Source organism: Bacillus rossius, chromosome 8 (genome assembly GCF_032445375.1).
Source record: "Bacillus rossius redtenbacheri isolate Brsri chromosome 8, Brsri_v3, whole genome shotgun sequence".
In the NCBI taxonomy this organism is placed as follows: Eukaryota; Metazoa; Arthropoda; class Insecta; order Phasmatodea; family Bacillidae; genus Bacillus; species Bacillus rossius.
The window spans coordinates 23,710,594-23,733,204 of record NC_086336.1 but is presented as its reverse complement, the minus strand read 5'-3'; the positions used below and the strand labels follow the sequence as shown (position 1 = coordinate 23,733,204).

Below are 22,611 nucleotides of genomic sequence, written 5' to 3'. Positions count from 1 at the left end.
ACAGAAAACGTTCTCCCAATCCCTACAGACTAGGTGATTTGGTGCTGTGCAAGGCACACACCTTAAGCAAGGCTATCGACAGGCGATCAGCCAAGCTTTCGTATCGTTGGAATGGCCCCTGGCAGATACAACGATTCCTCACGCCAGTAACCGTCGCTCTAGCCGACAAGAGTTCTGGCGAATTTCGCACGCGCGCCCACATCTCCCAAGTGAAGAAGGTGCACCCTGACATGAAGTAGGGGCACTCTTCACTACTTTCCTTACACAAGGAACAGCGCTAATATTCCGGCATGCCATACTCAACACACAGTGTTGATATTTCAAGAAAAATTCCTAGGTCCTAATAATAAGTAAAAAAAACCCATGGTACTAGTTCATAAGATATTTAAGTTAAGAAGTGTTATATTAAGATGTCTAGTTTTGAGTGGCGCCACTTATTCAATAAGTTATCTGTAAGTTTTAGCTCTATTTAAACGTGTAAGAATTCTTATCGGTTGTAAGTAGTTTACTACAGTAGATCCTGGTACAGGGTAAGACACTTAGGTTTTTGGTGGCTCAAGTTAACCACCCTGACTCCGTCTTTCAGGGGTGAAGTATGTGCCGTTTCAGTGCCACTTTCAGGCACAAATGTACGAAATTAAATTTAATTTTTAATTTTTTAAGAAGGAAACCAAATAATAAATTTGTATTTTATTTATTTTATTAAATTTTTTTTCCATTACTGTACACTCCGACGTAAGCTTGTGCTACCCAGTGCACCTGTGCTTGTTCGCAGGCTTCTATTAGATACTGTTTGCTGACGATTTGTGATCGCAGCATCTCGGCCGCGGTTCGCGACACGTTTGCTCCATGTAACAAAATGACGTTCGTGTTAGCGAACGCTACCCCAACCCCACTGCTAGCAACTTTCATTTCTCGGAGGCAAGCATTGGTAAGGGTTTTGCAAGCACGCCTCTGGACCAAGTTACAGCCAGCGGCGAAGCCTCGGGACGGTCCACATGACGCCTTTCCCAGGCGACTTAGCAAATTTAAACCCCCCTCCCCTCAACGCCCACCTGTGGCTTCACGAGAACTCAAACCCGTAGCAACGACCCCCAGTGAACCCCGGGCGGAGACCTGGTCTCCCCAAGGACATTCCCACTTGTCAAACAGAGCCCTCAGCGAAGTCTAGCGGCGGGAAAAATCCCTAACCTTGCTCTGAGCGCTGGTCGCGAGCGCGCCCACTGCACTCTAGCGGACGTTTCTGTGACCCTCCAGACAGGTACTCGTATTGGCCACCAGAGCGCAATACTCATCCCTCCCATAAGAGACAGCTTGTCACAATCGACCTTGGCAGCAGTCGCAGTGCGATTGCGATTTTAGTTCGCTTACGACTCGCGTGAGAGCGCAGCGAACAGGTTGCAGTCTGCTTCGCCCCTTCGGGCATCTCCGGACACTTTCGGGCAATCACCACCCTTCTTTGGCTGGGGGCAGTGGCTTACTTTAATTAGGCGCCCCGATGCCATTTTTTGGAGATTCGGCGGGCAGCATCTGGTCTGTGCGGACCACACGTCGCGATCCGCGAGAGTCAATCTCTGTTGTTCGACCAAGACTCAACACTACGTCATGTAGTCGCCAACGTCAAGGCATAGAGGCCTCAATTTTCTTAGTTTTAAATTTTGCTGCCCGCAATAGTTATTTGCTAATCCAAATTATTTATCTCTCTCTCAACATGTCTACCGCGACCATCCGTGCCGCGAGCTGCCTTCTCTGCTCCTGCAGCCAGCCTACATGACTTCACCCCGCTGTTTTGGGTAAGTGGTCGTCATCCTTCCCCACCTTTTTTTTTGCCTTTCCCTGGGCATATTTTTGCCCAGTCTTAGCCGCCTGTTAACCAGTCTAAGTAATTTGGTACTTTGTTTGCAGGCGGGGTCCAAGTTGAGGTCCAAATTTGAGGTCCAAATTCAGCCTCAAAAATCAGCCTCTAAGTTTAGCTCCAAATTCAGCTTCCAAGTTGAGCTCTAAGTTCCAAAATTAGCTGCAAGCTCCACTCCAAGTTTAACAACGAGTTTCTACTAAAAATGATTTCCTCTGGACGTTAATCTGCCGAAACCTCCGGTGCCAGGACACAGGACATAATTAAATGTCATTGCAATTGTTTTTTTTTTGAGCCTGCGAGCTAACTTAAAACCAGTATTAACTTCAAGAGGTATTATGGTGTTACTTATATATTAGTATTTTGTTGCCCCGGGGCTCCCTCCATTTTGTAATCAAGATGTTTAAATACCAATGTAATTAAAAGATAAAATCAAAAGCAAATGAGTTAAGTAAAAGGGCACTTATATAAATCAAACCACCAGTCTTGTTATTTCATTAGTATTCATCCCCGATCCACATAGCCTACTAGATTTGCTAGGAGGTTATAAATAATATTCTTTTATACGACGTCTGAGCACCTCTGTGATTATTGTTATTTTTGTTTTGTTTTCTGGGCTGACGCTTCCAAGGCCTTAATTTAATTATTCACTTTGAGTGTTTACCTGCAGCCCAGCGTTCGTATTAATATCTTCGCATTATTCTAAGTGTCTTCAATCATAAAGTTACGATTTTAAATTGTTTTGCTTGATGCGTATTTTGATACTATATAATATAGAAAACGCTTTGTCAAAAAATACAATTTTAAATTCGCATAGTACATGGCAAAACCGCTTGAAGAAATCAGGACAACTAACAATAAACTAAACTTGAAATCCACACTAGCTACACCTTTTGACTTCTCAGGACACTCTCCGATGTGTTTATTCCAAAATCCGGCAGATCGCAGCACATACAACAGAATAACATTACTGGTCCACTTTACAACCCCGGTACATATTCCCACCTTCTCCCCTAATAAAAAAATCTGGATTTTCATATACAATTTCAACTATAATTGCAACTGTGACTTCATAACTCAGAATGTCGTTATGGCATCCTAATTGACATCGGTGAATTAGAGCGGCTTGCCGCTGGGGAATTTGAACCACTATGATATTTCTGTAACTCAAAAAGGAAATTATCTCTCAAAACGGGAATTTTTCCTTTGAAGTAGAGAAATTATTTATTTTGCGATTTGTTGAGAATTTTTGGTGGAATTTTGTTTTTATAATTGCTGGAAATTGTTGCGGATTACAGCGAAGTTTGGGCAAATTTAGGGAAATTTAGAGTCATTTTTGGAAACTTATGGTAAATTTTAAGGTCAATGTTAAGGTCAAGGTCATCCAAGATGGCCTCCGTGACGTCACAATCCACTTACTGAACCACGGCACCAAAGGCATTACCTGCGAATGCCTGTGCCAGTACCGTCATTTATATACTACTTATATATCGGTGGCTTGGTTCTAAAAGGGTCAATGTCAATTTTTTACCAAACTGAGTTTTTAAGTCCAATGTGCATTTTCAAACGTGGTGCATTTTGTGTTATAATGGCCAATGTCTGTAACTTACCATGTTGCAAATACAGGTTATGATGGGGCCAAAGTCACAACAATAATTAATACTTCATTATGTGCTACAAAGGCCAATGTTGACATTGGTCTTTTGAAGCACCAAATAAGCAATGGCCAATGTCAACATTGGCCATTATAGCAATAACAGTACTGTGATATTTGGCTTAGTTTGCATGACATTGGCATTTGTGACCCCTCATATACTGATATTTATTTTATGTTTATACGCTGTTGCTGGAAATAACATGTAAACATAATCATGAAAATTAAAAATAATTAGTTTGTTGACAACATTTGACAGTTATTGATATAGATAATGTTTGAAAGCAGAATTTCAAGCAGAAAAATGACTCATGTGGTAAATATGATCAGTATGAGTTACTTCTTAAATCCAGTAAGGATTTAAATGTTATGGAACAAGCTGAGAAAGAAAAGAAGATACACTTGGAGCTGGCAGAATCGTCCTATGAAGAAAAATAGAAAGACAAATTGCTATGTAAAAGTAACAGTAACTGCATAACAATGTCATTTTATCTTCAGAAATGCCTCCCTACCCCACTTTTAGTGAGTGGAGTAGCATTTTATAAACAACTCTGGACATTTAACTTAAAAATATATGAGACAGGTCTCCAGAAATCTGCTGCTACTTGTTTAATCTGGGATGAAACTATTGCAGCAAAAGAGGTAGACAGGAAATTTCATCCTGTTTATATACAAGTAACTGCAGAGTATACCTGATGCAATTGAAGAAGTGAATATGTATAGCGATTCCTGTCCTGGCCAAAATCGCAACATTTACGTGGCTGTATTGTTACTGACTCATGTGAAAACTGTAAACATTCAAGGTAGAACACTGATCATCAATCATAAATTCCTGGAGCCTGGCCATATTCATATGGAAGCTGATACGATACATGCGGCAATTGAGAAAACAAAGAAAAACACAACAGTAAATGTAGAACTTCCAAGAGACAGGGCGAACCTAATTCGAATGGTAAGACGACGTCCACCCATAACAGTTGTTGAAATGGAGCAGAAAGACTTTTTGGATTTTAAGGAATTGCTTAGCAATCATTATTTTCACCGGAAGGTTGATACCGAAGGAGAAAAATTTTTTTGGTTGAGAATAAAGTGGATGAGATATGATTCTTCATGTTCCGATACAATCAAGTTCAAATATTCTTTCCAAGATGATGAACAATTCAAGACACTTGATCTGCCACGAAGCCACAAGAAAAGGAATTCGCTTCAGTAGTGTGTAATAGCCGGTCCGAGATCAGGGTTCAGGGTGTGGTGCCGGTGCCGGGGTCCGCCATCTTGGATTGTGACGTCACGGCGGCCATCTTGGATGAGCGTAACGGGAAACAGCGTAACGGGACAAGTAGGACATTGACCTTTGACCCTCAAAACTAGTCAAAATTGGGCAAAAATTACCCAAAATTCCTCAAAAATCGCCAAAATATCCATTTCCGTGGAAAAAAATTCCGCCAAAAAAACTCAAAAAATTCCACAAATTAAAAATTTCCGTTTTCGAGGGAAAAATTTCCCGTTTCGAGTAAAAAATTCCCGTTTTAGTACTTAAAATTCCCAGCGACTAGAAAGTCCTAAAAGAGGCCTAAGCATACTTGTCTAAAGCCTCTGATAAGCCTCTGACGTGATCTAGGATGACGTCACCGTTGAAATTTCCGTTACGGTTGCCATCTTTAACTTTTGTATTTATTATCCGATTTTAATGATTTTTTTTATTATAAAAAAATTAAATAATAAAATTTTTATATTTTTTTATAAAAAACAAACATTTACGACACGGAGTTCGGAGTCCTCGGTTCAAACCCGGTGAGGGTAAAAAAAAAAAAAAATAGCGACCGATCCTTCCCCCATGGTGGCTGCTGGCAGACTGACACCCACCACTTTTTTTCAAAGCATATATAACATCATCTAGTATGACGTCATGACCGCTATCTTGTCTTCGATGCTGGAAGCCATCATCATTGTATCGTCGGCTAGAGTGCACCGACACCATGTTAGTTTAATTCGTATCCGCTAGAGTGCAGTAAACATTTATTATTGCTGTGACACCCGCCATATTGTCATTTGGCCGCCATCTTGAAAATCAGTAATTATTTAGCTAGAAATTCGGGAAAAGTTCCAAAATTCATTAAATAAATCACTCATTAATTAACATATTGATTCGATCGATTCCCGTCCTCGGTTCGATACCCGATCGTTGCAATAATGTTTAATTTTATGTAAAAAATAATAATTTCAATAAACCATGTTCAACATTCGTAAAGAGACTCTAAATCCTCTACGACCACCATCCTATCAGACATCAAGACCACCATATTGGAAATGCGTAATTTTAATGCTAGAGATTCTGGAAAAGTTCAAAATTCATTAACTAAATTTGTAATATATATTCTGATTGATTAGATCGACTTAGGTCCTAGGTTCGACCCCTGGTCGATACAAAACAACTTTAATATTTTAAAAAAGTACCACTAAAGTGGCAGGTTTGAGAAAATAAAAACACCACAAGTTCCTTTAAAAAAACTTTTATTACATAAGTAGTACACTACTACAAGTACAAAAAAAATACACAGAAAAATTACTAAAGTCTTGTGGATTTCTCGATTTCCGCATCAGCCACCCACGAATTAAAGCGAGGTGGAAAGCCCCACCACTTGACATAGGACCGTCCTTTTCTTCGTTTTATAATCTTCTCCACCAAGTACGTATCGGGATACAACGTAGGCTGAATCTCTTCGGCATAGAAGCCGCCATGGATAGGTTTGTGGTCCCAATCTTCGAGGTAGTAGGTCCTAGGCTCTGATTCACGAACATGTGTCACACGGAAAAGTTCGGAACTCCAGTTTGCAGTGAAACCTTTCTCGATAATACCTTTCTGCTTGGAGATTCGCACAATGTCACCGACGTTAGCTTTATGCTTTCGTGGATCTTTCTTCTTCGTGTTGGAAAACAGTGTTTGAAGCAGGCGATTGTCCGTTACGTCCTTTGGATTCATTTTCGTGGTAGAATGCACCGTGGAATTATACTCGCTTATTATTTTCGGCAAAAAGTCAAGCCACTTGTAATTCCCGTTAGCCGTGAACTGTCGCCACATCTTGGAACGCAAAGTTCTGTTAAACCTTTCGACAACGGAGGCTTTGACGTAACTAAATGTAGAGTAGTGTTTGATGCCATACTTCTTCATCAAAGCCTTGAAGGTAGCATTGTAGAATTCTATCCCGAAGTCCGTTTGCAGGAGCGACGGTACACGTCCATCACGCAAAATATTGTTCATGGCCTTGGCTTCTTCAGTTGCAGTCTTTGATTTGACAGATCTAGCCCAAGCGAATTTGCTATAAACATCGATGACTGTCAACATGTACTTGAAACCTTAATTCAATCGGGAATATGGTATCATCTCAACAAGGTCCGCCTGGAATATATCATCAATTCCACGAACTATGACTTTGCGACGAAGGTATTTTCGTCTAGCAGGAGCATGAAGTTCGCGAGCGATTTCGGTTCGACTCATTGTATGTAGCCAGCTTCCCTCAGTTCTTCAAGTATGGAGACTATTTCGTTGATGTGCGAATAGTTTCCTACACTAAGCGAAGCATGTAGAATTCTAAGCGATCAACTAATTCATTGGGGTCGTCCCAATATACATAGTCAAATATCTGACCACATTCTAGCTTTTTTAAACCTTCGCCATGTATTGTTAGTTCACTGAAGAGATTAGCGAGAATGTAGATTTTTTCATGATCTTCGTCTTTATATACACCACTATCTGGATCGTTATCGCGAAAATGTGCGTTCGTTAGCTCTAGCAGTTTTTTGTACTCTTGTAAGTCTTTGTGAGAATATCCTTTAGGCTCCCTGCGAAACAGCAATTCGTACAGACCCGGAGTCCCGCGCGTTTTGAACTTTGCTACGCGCACGATGTTTCCTGGTAGAAAGTCTATTTCTTTAGCACCGAGAAACCACTTAATATGTTTTCTGTACACTCCGTAGGTCGTGTCATTATTCCGGCTCGTAAACGATATCAGTTATGGTCGGATTATTGCATTTACTTGATGTCCCTTTTTCGGTATTTTCTTCTTGTGCATGGACTCTGTACTTGTTAAGTCCTCTTCTTCTCGATCCGGTTCATACTTTCTCTTCTTTACAGTTGGCATTTAATGTTCAACATCTGCCTTCACAATGATGGCTGGTTCTTCCTTGTTTTTAAGTTCGTCGAGGCGACTGGTAATTGGTTTAAATATCTCCTCATTTCCCATCTCACATGCAAGTCTGGTTCGTCTAGCAAGTAAATATTTTTCACGAACAGACTGTATAGCTCGATGAAAGTCACTGGCCAGGTCCGACATTGTACTGGCTGGAAACATATTGCAAGACCTCCTTATATACTTTTTTATTCATTCACAGAAACTTCTTTCTTGTGTTTGGCTAAATCTGAATTTGTTAACAAGTGAGATAGTGATGTCTTCAGACTACTTTGAAAAGTTCTCAAATAGTCACGTCTTTGTACATTCGATACTTCGATCATGTCGCGAATGCGAGAATCCGAAGCTTCCACACGCTGGTCGATGGCAACGAGATACTCTAGTAATTCCTCTTTCACACTTTCCACCTTTTGAGCCAATAGCGAAATGTATTTGCGGATAACGTCATCATGAGACTTGAGAGCAGTACGTAAATCTCGACTGCTATGTCCAAATTTCGAAATGCTTTGACTCATGTTTGACGATAAACTGATCGAAACCTCGTCTGTATCTGCCCTTATATAGAGGCCAGTCCTTTACGATGACTAGAAATCAGTGCTCGTCTTTCCAACACAAGGAGCACATGCCTTTGAATTCCTGGAACGACATGTTGGTGTTTACGTGATCGTCATAAGCGTGGCGTAAATTTAGTTCGTCCATGCGAAACAAAACTATGACATACGCATTGTTTTGTAGGAAATGTTTTGGTATTCTACTGTACGTCTGACACAGGTAAACGCAGTCTACCTTGGCGTGTCTGCCAATGGAAAAGTACTCTTGTATTATGCCTTGTTTCTCGCACATTAAATCGTCGAAAACAAACACGGAATTGGCTTTTGCTTCGTCGGTAGACACCACATCGGTATTATCGCTAAACGGAAAATACTCCAGACCATCCACCGAGCGTAGAACAGTTGCTAGGCGCTGGTACTTTGGCTGTTGCAACGACTTGGAATACAAGTAAACGTTCTCGAACCGAAAACCATTTGGTTACTCCAGTAAACTCAGCAGAACGCACGTTTTGCCGAAGTTGGACGGACCTGCCATTATGCATGTACGGCAGAAGGCAACAGTAAGCCATGTCGTGATTCACGCGCACTAAATACATCGTCTTGCGTAATGCGCACGGGTAAACACACGTCTTGCTTGACGACCTGCATTGTACTAAAGTAATTGTATAAAATCAAACACATTTATACATTCTGGTCAGTTGTGCGTTATGACTCGAAGAGGTAAGAACAAAAAACTCATCGGTGCAGGGCTCGTGATCTCGCTGATAAACAATCTACCATTTGAGCTACACATTCCCGGCTACAGAATCTGCGGCCCCGGCACTAAACTATCGAAAAGGTTAGCCCGCGGTGACGTGGGCATTAATTCACTCGACGAAAAGTGCAAGCAGCACGATATCGCATATTCATTAAGCAAGGACCTGGAATCCAGACACCGGGCAGACGAGATATTGGCACAGGAAGCCGAAGATATAAGCAAATCGTCGAACGCGGGACTAGGAGAGAAAATCGCAGCGTGGGGCGTATCTCAAATCATGAAGGCAAAGACGAAATTAGGACTGGGTGCTCGTCGAGCCAGCTCCATCAAGTCAAAGACTAACTCACGCAAGACTGGTGCAGGCGTGCAAAAAGCCAAGCAAAAATTACAGACTCTCGACAAGAAGATTATAGGAGGATTTCTTCCTTTGCTTTTGCCTGCATTGGGTGCTCTCGGCGGCCTCATCGGTGCAACGAGCTGTATAGTGCGGGCAGTCAACATTTCGAAGAATGAGCGCAAGCAGTTAAAAGAAGCACAGCGACACAACGCCAATATGGAAGCCATTGCCATCGGTAAAAAAAACTGCGCAGGACTCTACTTGCAATCTCACAAGACAGGACGAGGCATGAGGAAGAAACGAATGGAAAAATCCTAAGTTCTTTGCCAAAACGTCCACTCACAAATAAAGATTTAATAAAGTACGCACACAAACTTAAAATACCAAATTTCCGTGGCGTGTTTATGCGAGACACTTTGCCCAGCAAGCCAAAGACACGTGTGCGCGCCATAATTAATTTAGACACGTCGTCGGGTCGCGGCACGCACTGGGTGGCCTATGTAAAGTATGGAAAAAAAGCTACACTCTACGACAGTTTCGGTAATTTACGCCCTCCGCCCGAACTTAGGCGGTACCTGGGCCGGTCCATTACGTTGTTTTACAATTACGAAACGGAACAGAGGCCTAATCATCCAAACTGCGGACACTTGTGTCTTCGCTTTTTAACAAACAAAAATTAGCTGACAAATATAAATTGCTACTTAAAGGTTGTGCAGTGATGATAATTTATTAGTCATGTCGATAGCACTTACCCTGAGAGGTCACGCATCTGAGCTGCGGGCGGTTCATTTCCCGCCTCTGGATTTAGACGGAGAATGGTGTATCGGACTCGTAGATTTTCAAACGTATAATGCCATACCTAATATCGACGAAGAAAACTGCAAGATCTGCTTCCTGAAAAGCGATAGGACCGCTCATGAAATACAGTTACCTGTTGGATCTTACGAAATTGACGACATTGCAAATTACATCAGGGATATGTTACCACAGGATGTAGACTTTCAACTGCGTGGAAATCCAAACACTCAAAAAAGCATTCTAACATGCAGTGAAATTGTCGACTTTACGAAACCTGGGACCATAGGTTCGCTGTTAGGATTCGAATCAAAGGTGTATGATGCAGGAAGAACGTACGAATCTACGCGCGCAGTAAACATTTTGCCTATAAATGTCATAAGAATAAACTGTAATTTGGCAAGTAGAACGTATCTCAACGGAAGATTAAGCAACATGCTGCACGAGTTTTCGCCGATGGTCCCGCCAGGATATAAACTGGTAGAAGTACCGCAAAGTATAATTTACGTTCCAGTCGTCGTGAAGTGCGCACACGAAGTCGTCGTCCGAATCGTTGACCAGCGAGAACATTGGTAAATTTTCAAGACGAAGAAATTATATTCGGTCTGCACTTGAATCGATGGGCATAAAGTTCGTAACACCGAACAGTTCTAAAAGAAATCGTATTGTCGTGAATAAGAACAGTTCTCTACCAGACATCGGTGCATTAACACCTGACAACATAAAGTATCTTCTCAGTATTGGACAAGTGCCGAATAAATATGGAAGACGAAATCCTCAACGTGGAAGATCCGGTCATTTTTGAGGACAGCATTACGAAAGTGGAATTGCACGAGTACCAGCCTTTCCTGCTCGGACCGTACGCACTACCATCGGAAGTACGCATTGCAGTACAGCACCAAGATATTTGTACTTTACCTTCGCAGTCATTTCTACGTATAAGAGGCACACTTACAAAAGTGGATGGTACGCACCCGACAACGACAACAATATCCTGCAATGGTATTCTTCACCTAATCGAGCGCATTACATATGTACTCAATGGCGTCGAGGTAGACCAGACGAGAGATGTAGGCATAACATCTGCTATGAAAAATTACCTTTCGCTCACGCCAAATGAACTGTCTGCTGCAAAGATGTCCGGTTGGGCTCTCGAGGAAGAATATAAGCTTCCGGTTTATGCCGAAGGGAAGTTCGAAGTTTGTGTTCCTCTGTCCATGCTTCTTGGATTCGCTGAGGACTACAAGCATATAATAATTAATTCGAAACAAGAGCTCGTACTGCTTCTAGCCAACACGCACATTAATGCAATTGTCGCCGCTGCAGAAAACCCTCAAGATGTCTCGCTAAAACTTCCATCTATCGAGTGGATGCTGCCCCACATCCAATTGAGCACCGTTGAACGAGTCAAGATGTTGAAGAACATAGAAAATGGCAAGAACTTCGATGTGCCATTCCGATCCTGGAGCCTGGAAACTTATCCTGGCTTGCCTCATAGTCAGCGTATCAATTGGATAGTAAAGTCCAGCTTCGCTACGGAAAAACCAAGATACATCATCGTCGGGCTTCAGACCGGAAGACAGCTCAATGTAGGAGTAAGTCGCTCCGTATTCGATAACTGTCAAATTCGCAATGTAAAAATATTTTTAAACAGCGAAAGTTATCCGTACATTGACATGAACATGGATTTTGAAAGTGGAAGATTTCTTCTAGCATATCAAATGTATGCCAAGTTTCAGTAAGCTTACTACGGGCGGAGACCAGTCACCGATACTAAGTCCCGACAGTTTCAAGAACAAGGCTCCGTTAATGGTGTTTGACGTTTCCAAACAGGATGATCGAATAAATTCAAACATCATCGACTGTAGGATCGAGATAACGATTAGCGGAAATATTCCACCAAACACCTATGCTGCTTTGTCTGATACTTCATGATCGGCTTGCATCGTACAATTGTCGAGACAAACTTGTGAAAATTCTGACATAAATACTTTTTCGTTTTCGATGATACTTTAGTTACGACCGAGCATTGCTAGCGACAAGATGTACTGAAACCTGCAAGGTTTCCAGAGTCAAAATGGATTCGTGCTCAAGGAAATAAGCGTCACCTCCGGAGACAAGACTCGAACCCGAAGCTTCCGACCTCCGTATCCGTGGAAACTACTAGACGAAAAAAGTAAACGGTCGAATGAATGGCTATGTAAATATTATCACGGACTAGAGTGGGACGAAGGAAAGATTCCTTACCACCAAGTGAAAAACAATACTGAAGATTTACTAGTTCAAAACGAAATAATCTACGTTGCCGGGCCTGAACAGAAGAAATGGCTGAGCAAGTTGTGTGATGCGTCAGTTGTAATTGTAGACTTACAGACCGACTACGGCTGTCCTTCCCTGCGCAAGCTTAGTGCAATATACGATGTGCAGCCACTTGACATGTTTGATCGTGTCTGTGCCTGTACAAACTCGCAGTTAATACAGAAATAGCACGCACAGTGTTAGTAGGAGCCTGCATATATAAATGACATACCTATGTACGTGCCTTCAGTTGTCGTTCGACCTACAAGAAGATGTTTAAGTTTCTTCCTGCTGACGTGTACGTGAGCGCAAGACCTAGCTTCAGCAGTGTCGAGTACAGCTACTGGGATACCGGGTATCTACGTACATATACAGAAACCTGTGATGGAGGCGCTCAGCATTGGCGGTTTGCGCACTTTTCTGTGTCCTATGAACCGACTCAGCAGCTGGTAGATTGTTGCGAACCTGAAAACTGTGCCGTCTATCACATGAGACCACACACAATCCTTCCTGCTAGCATCGCTGAGGTAGTCGCCTCGTCTGCATGTGCAACACCAAACATGGACGTGTTGCAACCTGTTGCGACCTGTGATGCTTCTACGCAGACGTCCGAACGGCGTGCGTCTCGTCGTCGCAGTTCAGGCAGTGAATCTGTCCCAACTAGCACTGTGCCAAAGCCCAGGCGTAGACGTGGCGTCATCGACCATGTCTTGTCGGAGTTGTCAACGTCGCAGAAGATGACCAGCTGGAAACCTGTGTTCCTGATCCTGTGGCCTGCGAACCAGTTGGAACCGGAGTCAACGAACCAGTTGGAACCGGAGTCGACGAGTCAGTCCATGCGGCATTAAAGACTTTGCTTGTGAAAATGCTTGATTCCTTAACCTAACATGTATTTGTGTACTTTTTATAAATAAATGTGTAAAACTTGAACTCGTGTGTTTTTTATTTCTACAATTTTTTTAGATACCTAGTAGGAAAAAAAAATCATTTTAAATACAGACAATATTTTGACTCATGTAGTATACCAGTAGACCACGGGTATATAAGCGAGGTTCAGACGACTGGACCCACAGTTCACCTCTGACTGCGGTGCAGTACGGACGTGCTCTCTCCATTAAGTTTCGTGAGATTTAGTTATGTCGACCGGAATAGACTGTCTACCGTCAGCAGCGGGGACCTCGTTGGCAGCAACGTTGATGGAGTCGGAGATCCTGATACCGACTGCAGAGGAGACCACGACAGCGTTGGAGATCCTGATACCTGCTGCAGAGGAGACAACGATACGTGCTCTTCCATCATCAGCTGAAGTTTCACCATCTGCATTCCAGATTTCAATTAATGAAGAGCGTACTGCGCATCAGTGCAAATATTGTGACGCATCTTTTACAAAACCTACGAATGCGCGCAGACATGAAAGAAGCAGTTGTCCGAATAATTTACTGAAACGAATACAATTTCAGTTCAATAAGTGCGGTAAACTAATTTCACGTCTCGACAGCTTACATCGTCATTATAAAAATTGCTCCGAGAATGCTAATTGTGAGTATAATGTTCATGGTTAATGTTTTGACTCATGTGTTGAACAAGCTAATGCGACTATATAAGTGAGACCCCAGGTGATATGGACTTCAGTCCGTCAAAATCTGCGGTGATGAACGGCTAACGGAAATTACAAGTGGCTTGACATCTTGCCGAAACTAATAAGCGAGTATAATTCCACGGTGCATTCTACCACGAAAATGAAGCCAAAGGACATAACAGACAATCGCCTGCTTCAAACAGTGTTTTCCAACACGAAGAAGAAAGATCCACGAAAGCATAAAGCTAACGTCGGTGGCATTGTGCGAATCTCCAAGCAGAAAGGTATCTTCGAGAAAGGTTTCACTGCAAACTGGAGTCCCGAACTTTTCCGTGCGACACATGTTCGTGAATCAGAGCCTAGGACCTACTACCTCGAAGATTTGGACCACAAACCTATCCATGGCGGCTTCTATGCCGAAGAGATTCAGCCTACGTTGTATCCCGATACATACTTGGTGGAGAAGATTATAAAACGAAGAAAAGGACGGTCCTACGTCAAGAGGTGGGGCTTTCCACCTCGCTTTAAATCGTGGGTGGCTGATGCGGAAATCGAGAAATCCACAAGACTTTAGTAATTTGTCTGTGTATTTTTTTGTACTTGTAGTAGTGTAATACTTATGTAATAAAAGTTTTTTTAAAGGAACTTGTGGTGTTTTTATTTTCTCAAACCTGCCACTTTAGTGGTACTTTTTTAAAATATTAAAGTTGTTTTGGTATCGACCAGGGGTCGAACCTAGGACCTAAGTCGATCTAATCAATCAGTATATATATTACAAATTTAGTTAATGAATTTTTAACTTTTTCCCGAATCTCTAGCATTAAAATTACGCATTTCTAATATGTTGGTCTTGATGTCTGATAGGATGGTGGTCGTAGAGGATTAAGAGTCTCTTTACGAATGTTGAACATGGTTTATTGAAATTATTATTTTTTACATAAAATTAAACATTATTGCAACGATCGGGTATCGAACCGAGGACGGGAATCGATCGAATCAATATGTTAATTAATGAGTGATTTATTTAATGAATTTTGGAACTTTTCCCGAATTTCTATCTAAATAATTACGGATTTTCAATATGGCGGCCAAATGACAATATGGCGGGTGTCACAGCAATAATAAATGTTTACTGCACTCTAGCGGATACGAATTAAACTAACATGGCGTCGGTGCACTCTAGCCGACGATACAATGATGATGGCTTCCAGCATCGAAGACAAGATGGCGGTCATGACGTCATACTAGATGATGTTATATATGCTTTGAAAAAAGTGGTGGGAGTCAGTCTGCCAGCAGCCACCACAGGGGGAAGGTTCGGTCGCCTTTTTTTATTTTTTTGCCCTCACCGGGTTCGAACCGAGGACTCCGAACTCCGTGTCGTAAATGTTTGTTTTTTATAAAAAATTTATTAAAAATTTATTATTTAATTTTTTTATAATTTAAAAAAAATCATTAAAATCGGATAATAAATACAAAAGTTAAAGATGGTGACCGTAACGGAAATTGCAACGGTGACGTCATCATCCTAGATCACGTCAGAGGCTTATCCGAGGCTGTAGACAATGATGCTTAAGCCTCTTTAAGCGACTTTCTATTCGCGGGGATTTTTAAGGGCAAAAACGGGAATTTTTCCCTCGAAACGGGAAATTTTTCCCTCGGAAACGGGAATTTTTAATTTGTGGAATTTTTTGAGATTTTTTGGCGGAATTTTTTTCTACAGAAATGGATACTTTGGCAATTTTTGAGGAATTTTGGGCAATTTTTGCCCAATTTTGACTAGTTTTGAGGGTCAAAGGTCAATGTCCTACTTGTCCCGTTACGCTGTGTCCCCTTATTCTCATAAGATGGCCGCCGTGACGTTACAATCCAAGATGGCGGACCCCGGCACCGGCACCACACCCTGAACCCTGATCTCGGACCGGCTATTACACACTACTCGCTTCCAACCTTAAGTCCTATTTAAAGTATGCCATTACTACTTCCAGTAGAGAAGGTTAATTATTTGAAGCCTCTCTTACCTTACATTCATCCCAACAGTCGTCAATTTTATGAGTCATTCCTGAAGGGACTCACACCATCCTCTGAGATTACCGGTGGGTATCTCCCGGATGACAGTGAAGAAAATGAAGCAGACACTGAATAAAGTGAAAGTTAGACCTGTTTAATACGAACCAAAACCTTGCGGATAAAATGGATGTGCTTATTTTGTTTGTTGTTTTGTTGGGCTACAATGTAATACATGTATTTATTTCTATTTTTTACTGAGCATAATGTGAGAGAATATAGGTACATGGTGGAGAAGAATATTAATTAGTGAAATTATTCATATGTTAATGTGCATTGACTGATTATGTTCAAGAGGCATCTTAAATTGATAAGAACTGAAATTATTTCATCTAATAGTATGTCTTAATAGTAGTTAAAGGTTCTAATTATATATTTTGTATGCTTTTTCAAGGCCAATGTCAGCATTTTTAACCCATTTTGAACGATATAAGGGCCAATTCATTAATTTTTTTTTTTTGGTTAATGTGTCTAGAGAAGTTGGACTTGGTGTACTATACTCGTCATGGACTCCAGTTTGTATTGAGGAAGTATCATAACATTGGTGTGCATAGTTTCTTTGCCATTAATATTTTAATAATAAACCATATATTCAGAGCTTAATATCTCGGAACTGTTATTTTTGACATTGGCCCTTTTAGAACCAAGCCACAGATATATACACACATATAAATTTGTTTGTTTGATTCAAAACAAACTTTTCCTTAGTCCATAAATTGTTTCCTTTAAGGTTTTATCATAGAAAAGAGAGGGTTTTATTCAAAGACGTTGCGACACAACCGTAACATAACTCGCGGGCCTCATTCCATAATGTGTCCAAACAGAATTCCAGTTTAGAAACAAAGTGGCAACCATTTTAATAAACGGTGCATTGTGCAAGGCTAAAAACTCTTTTCAATGCATTCTAGTGGACGTTTCGCAACCATCGATATAATTGTTTCTGCAATAATTTTAGTGATAGAAGCACCATCGCACAAAAATAGAACGACCGTTATAGTTTTTGAAATACTTTTGAAATTGTGTTTATTTCTTGTAATGACTATTAAAGTGTACAAATGTGTTTCGCGATAGTTTCACTATCATAAAGGTTCATTAGGCACACCAACACGCTTGGTACGTCTCCCGATTATAATAAAACTATTTACCATTTAAAGGCACCAGTCGCGGGTACACCATCTGGACGAAATCGACGAGAATATTGGGTCTGTGCAACTCGGGCAACATTTCGACAACGGATAGGATACCAAATGCGTTCCCTATAAATAAGGAACTGGCCGTGTTCTATAGTGAAATACACTGTTATAAATTACTGTAAACTTGCTGACATTTCAACGAAGAATGCACCTGAAATAAACGAAGGCTTCTTCGTAATTCCAAAATAACTGTATCTCAGCAGAATCTAATAAATCTGTTTTTTCGATGCAAACAGGGTAAACGCTCATGTAAGAAAACGAGTCCTAGCCATTTCTTGTATGTTTACTAATATATATATATATATATATATATATATATATATATATATATATTACTGTGGATTCATGTTTTAATAAAGTAAACTTTACAACCATAAATTTACAAAGATCCCTGGATAATTTGTAACCAACTTTCTTTGAAAATTTAAGCTGAAAATTGTTAACAGTGTAGGAGTACGTTTAGCTGTAGCATATGAAACACCTAAACCCTTGTCTCAACCTTGTAATTGGTCAACTGGGTGCAGAAGGAGGGCCGGTGAGCCTGGTGATCCCTGTGAAGAACTCCTCGGACCAGTTCGTGGCGACGCGCGGGCTGGACCTGGTGGTGTTCTCGTGGGACGGCCGCAACGGCACGGGCCCGGTGTCGCTGCGCGTGCTCGCCTCGGTGGACGCGGACAAGCCGGGCAACCGCTTCAACGACGGCAAGGCCGACACCTCAGGCCGCATCTGGGCGGGTGAGTCAACCCCCGGCTACAGCGCTCTCAAGGCCGAAGCCAGGAACCAAGATCATTTCACGGAGATTAATAAAAAGTTGGTAAATTCAGTTTCTTGAAACATGTATTCCCATCACATCTGAGGCAAATTAAATGAATTATCTTTCAAAATTTATATAAAGTTTTTTTAAACAAACAACCATTGTAAAAATTATGGAAAAATATAATATAATAATATCCTAGCCTCACACAGTTTTATAATCGCATACAGATTCCTAACCAAATACTGATTGTCCTGAAAATTTGTGATTGTAAATTTTTAATGCCTATGAAAATTCTGGTAGGATTTAAAACGTGGGGCGCACGTAATATATGCATAAATTGTTCACCTAAGTTACAAACAATGCATTGCAAATTAAATGAACCATTGTGTCTATTGCATGGGCCTAACGTTTTTGATTTTAAATCATACAATTAATTTCATAGATACTTCTTAAAAATTCACAGTCACCCATTTTCAGGACCATTTTTATATGATAAGAAATATGTATGGTGTTATAAATCTACATATATTGGGCTATGATTAATTATTTTATAATTTTTAATCCATATTTAAAACATGAATTAAATTTTGAAAATATTATTCGTTTCTGCTTTTTAGTCTTGTCTGTGCATTTCCTTCCAGTTCTATACTATGTTTAAAGGCTCAATTCTCTAGTTCATCGAGTATTTAGTTTAAAATATATTGCAATGTTTGTACACAACAGACGAAGAAACATAAAGACAAGAATGCTAGTTAATTAAAAAACGGGGTACTAAAAATGTAAAGCTGTGAACGTTTTTCTTTATTTTGACAAGTATTATGTTGACTCATTGTAAATAGCAAAACCCTTGTACATATTTGTGTTATTTTCCCACTTTTTCCAATTACTCCACGATATATTATTGCCACACCCTTATCGAAAAATCTTTGCATTCTTTATTTTTCCCAAAACTGGTAAACATTAAGGTAATAGCATTGCACACTATTCACTATTTCTTATCACGATCCTATTAATTACTTTTAGATATAGCTTACATTTTACCGGCATAAATGTTAAAATTAAAAATAATCAAATTCAGTAAAAAAAAATACCTGGAGACTGTTTCATATGTTTTTGTAGTACTAACAATTTAAATTGTAATTTGGGTTTTATAAATAATGGAAAAAACATCTTTCTTGCATTTAGTTTAATGTGGAACAGACATATAAACTTAACGTACCCCTCCTGATACTTAAGTGTTAAAACACAAAACTCAAACAAATGCATAAAATAATATCCTCGAGATTCAAAACAGAACTCTTCGTACTGAAGACAGCACTTCAAATAACTGTGATAACGGAGATCAGCGTATATCTCGGATATATCATCATTATGACATAGCTCTAGCTTTTTTATCACATTTTATGCACGTGATGTTTTTTTTCAATTTTAACCATCGGAAAGAATAGCTACTTTGCTTCTTAACGTAGGACACATTCGTAAATATAAATAGATCAAGAAAACCTATTCTATTAATTCAGTCGGCAAGTTTAAAATCAACATACAGTAAGATCAGCTGTACACAGTTATTAATAGAAAATATTTCTTAGTGATACACTGACAAAAATAATTTGCACTTGTACAAAATTTGGAAACCATTTGCCAAGAAATTGTTGTAATACTGAAATAAAAATAGTGCAAATTCGTTAAAATATTAGTACGGTAATGTTTAGTACCTACATGAAATACGTTTTCGAAAATAATATTGAATTTTTGTGTCACGCCACGAAAATTGGCGCAATATTTTATTTTTATTTTATGTGTTGCACAAGCTTTAGTTTTATCTATAGATAAATATAATCGAATATTTAACTTTTTGACAGTTTTTGGTTTAAATGTTTTTAATAATGCTCACAGTAAATATTGAAAAGGTATTTAGGGAATGGTTGACAGATGACTTCATAAATGTGGGTACTGGGATAATAGAGCGTACATTATCAGGTACGCTATTTTATATAAGCCGTCGATGTTTGCATTTATATAGAATATGCTGTCAGTAGATACTAATCTGAAGCCTAATATTCTCACAGAAATGATGAAAAAAAAATATTATTTCCACGATTTTTATTTTGTTTTATAGTAATTCTTCGTGCACTTTAGGTTTTTTTTTTTTGTGAAAAATACTCTATATATAATTACTCACTGTTGCTTTATTTCAGCCATATTTTGAATTTACTGGTTTTCATGCAGAATATTAAGACAAATAAATTGTTATCCTTACACACAAAAATGTTTGTTGTCTGTTAATTTGTTCCTTTGTCCCGTGAGGGGTCTTAACAATTCATCAGATCTGGATAATTTTGCACACTTGACTTTTGAAACACAAGAAAGGTCACTGTCTAGGTGTGATTTAGAAAAACCACATCACTCTTAAAACATATTTTTGTACTTTTTTATGAAATTAAGCACACTTTGCGTTTGAATAGAGTTATAAAATATAAAAAAAAACACTCCCATTCCCTTTTATTTTATAACTCTATTCAAACGCAAAGTGTGCTTAATTTCATAAAAAAAGTACCAAACTATGTTTTAAGAGAGATGTGGTGTTTCTAAATCACACCTAGACAGTGACCTTTCTTGTGTTTCAAATGTCAAGTGTGCAAAATTATCTAGATCTGATGAATTGTTAAGACCCCTCACGGGACAAAGGAACAAATTAACAGACAACAAACATTTTTGTGTGTAAGGATAACAATTTATTTGTCTTAATATTCTGCATGAAAACCGCATGCATGCTGTTAGTGACCTTACAATTTTTCTATATTATATGTTGAACAGTAATTTTCTTCTTAATTTGCACACATGACATTTAAATTAAGAAGAAAATTACTGTTCAACATATAATATAGAAAAATTGTAAGGTCACTAACAGCATGCATGCGATTTTGAAGAAAAAAATACCATCCCACTTTTACTCACCCTAAAAAGTATATATTCATTTTTTAATGAAATTATGCAAAATGGGTGTTAAAATTTTAAAATTTTAAAATTTAAAATTTAAAATTTTAAAATCTATGTCCGATTTAAAAAAAAAATTCTCTTATCTCCGTGTCTAAATACAATTTCGATAATCCACCCCTTATTCGCCTTAATACAGCTGAAGCAGTGTTATGGCATTTATTGATGAAATTTGGCAAACTTGACGTTGAAATTAAGAGAAATTTAACTGTCTACATGAAATTAAAAATTTATCTCCATCAAATTATACAACTATATGAGAGCTCAAAAAAGTATTTTCTTCTACCTTTCCACGCCATTTTATGTAGTACTAGAATAACTGGATGACATCGTGCACACTGACGTTCAAAAGAGGAGGGAAATTAATGTATTTATTTGATTTTCATGGGAAAATAACTATTCAAAACATGATATTGAAAAAATACCCCATCCACCTTGATAAAATTCTTCACACATTTTTATAAAAATAATAAAAACTGTTATCCCTACCCCTTTTCCTGGCTTGAAGAAGTTTAAAAATAACAACTCACTTTCCACTCTACCACACTTAAAGCAAATTTTTTTGTTCTCCTTGGTAAAATTTTTAACAGTTCACGTGAAAAAATTATCATCAACATCCAACTGAAGGAAAAGAAGTTAACTGAAAACATGAGATTAAAAAAAAAAAACTTTCCCTTTCCTACCGCTTAAAGCATTATTTTGGCTCTTCTAAATGAAATTTTGCAGATTTGAAGTTAAAAGTAATAAAACCTGGATCTGACTTTTAATTAAATGTTAGTATATTACATGATATTTTGGTGTACTACTTTACTCTGACCCTTCCCCATCCCTTCTCTCACATTCTCCATTTATACACCTTAAATCAGAATTCTGCCCATTCGTATTGAAATTTTACACTCTTGATGTTAAAATTAAGAAGGCACTTTCTGTCTACAAGTGATTTAAAAAAAAGTGTCCTTCAGCCTGTGTTCAGCTTAGGCAAAGCCGGGTACTTAGTTAAATAAAAATAAATATTAATTCTTGTGTTTATGGCCCTTGGACAAGTTACTGTTTAAAAAGACAGTAAGATTATTGGAGACACTGTTGAAGTGAAAAGTTGAAGTGTCGCCTGTCTGCCCGCAGGAACCATGGGGCCGGAGCCAACGGTTGGCCACGTGGTGATGTTCCAAGGGAGTCTGTACTCGCTGGATCCGGGCCAGACCACCCCAGTCACCCACGTGCGGAACGCGTCCGTGTCCAACGGACTGGCGTGGAACGCCCGGAACAATGTGGAGTACTGGATAGACTCCCCGACCTATCAAGTCGCGGCGTTCAACTTCAGTGTGAGGACCGCCAAGTTAGGCAAGTGACTCAATTTTTATTTCTTTCATTTACAAAAAAAAATTCGTGTCTCTAAATTAATTATGTGCAAACATTTTAGCTCTCGGTAAACGGCATTTGGTGGGAGTGATATCGTGAATGGAAAGGAAATGCATCAGTGGTGGATGACGAGAATTAAATTTTACAAGGCGAAAAGAATATTTAGTATTCACTTCTTATTGTATTTTAAAAATATGGCAGTATTTTAATATCCATAATCAA

At 39.3% G+C, this 22,611-nt stretch overlaps 1 protein-coding gene across 1 annotated transcript in view; it reads left to right on the top strand.

The window, feature by feature from the left end:
- Positions 1–22,611, top strand: part of LOC134535588 (regucalcin-like) — a 79,278-nt gene that overhangs the window by 28,490 nt on the left and 28,177 nt on the right. The window contains exons 3-4 of the mRNA XM_063374801.1: positions 17,801–18,010; positions 22,153–22,371. Of these exons, the coding sequence (XP_063230871.1) occupies positions 17,801–18,010; positions 22,153–22,371 (429 nt within the window). The remainder of the gene's footprint in view (positions 1–17,800; positions 18,011–22,152; positions 22,372–22,611) is intronic.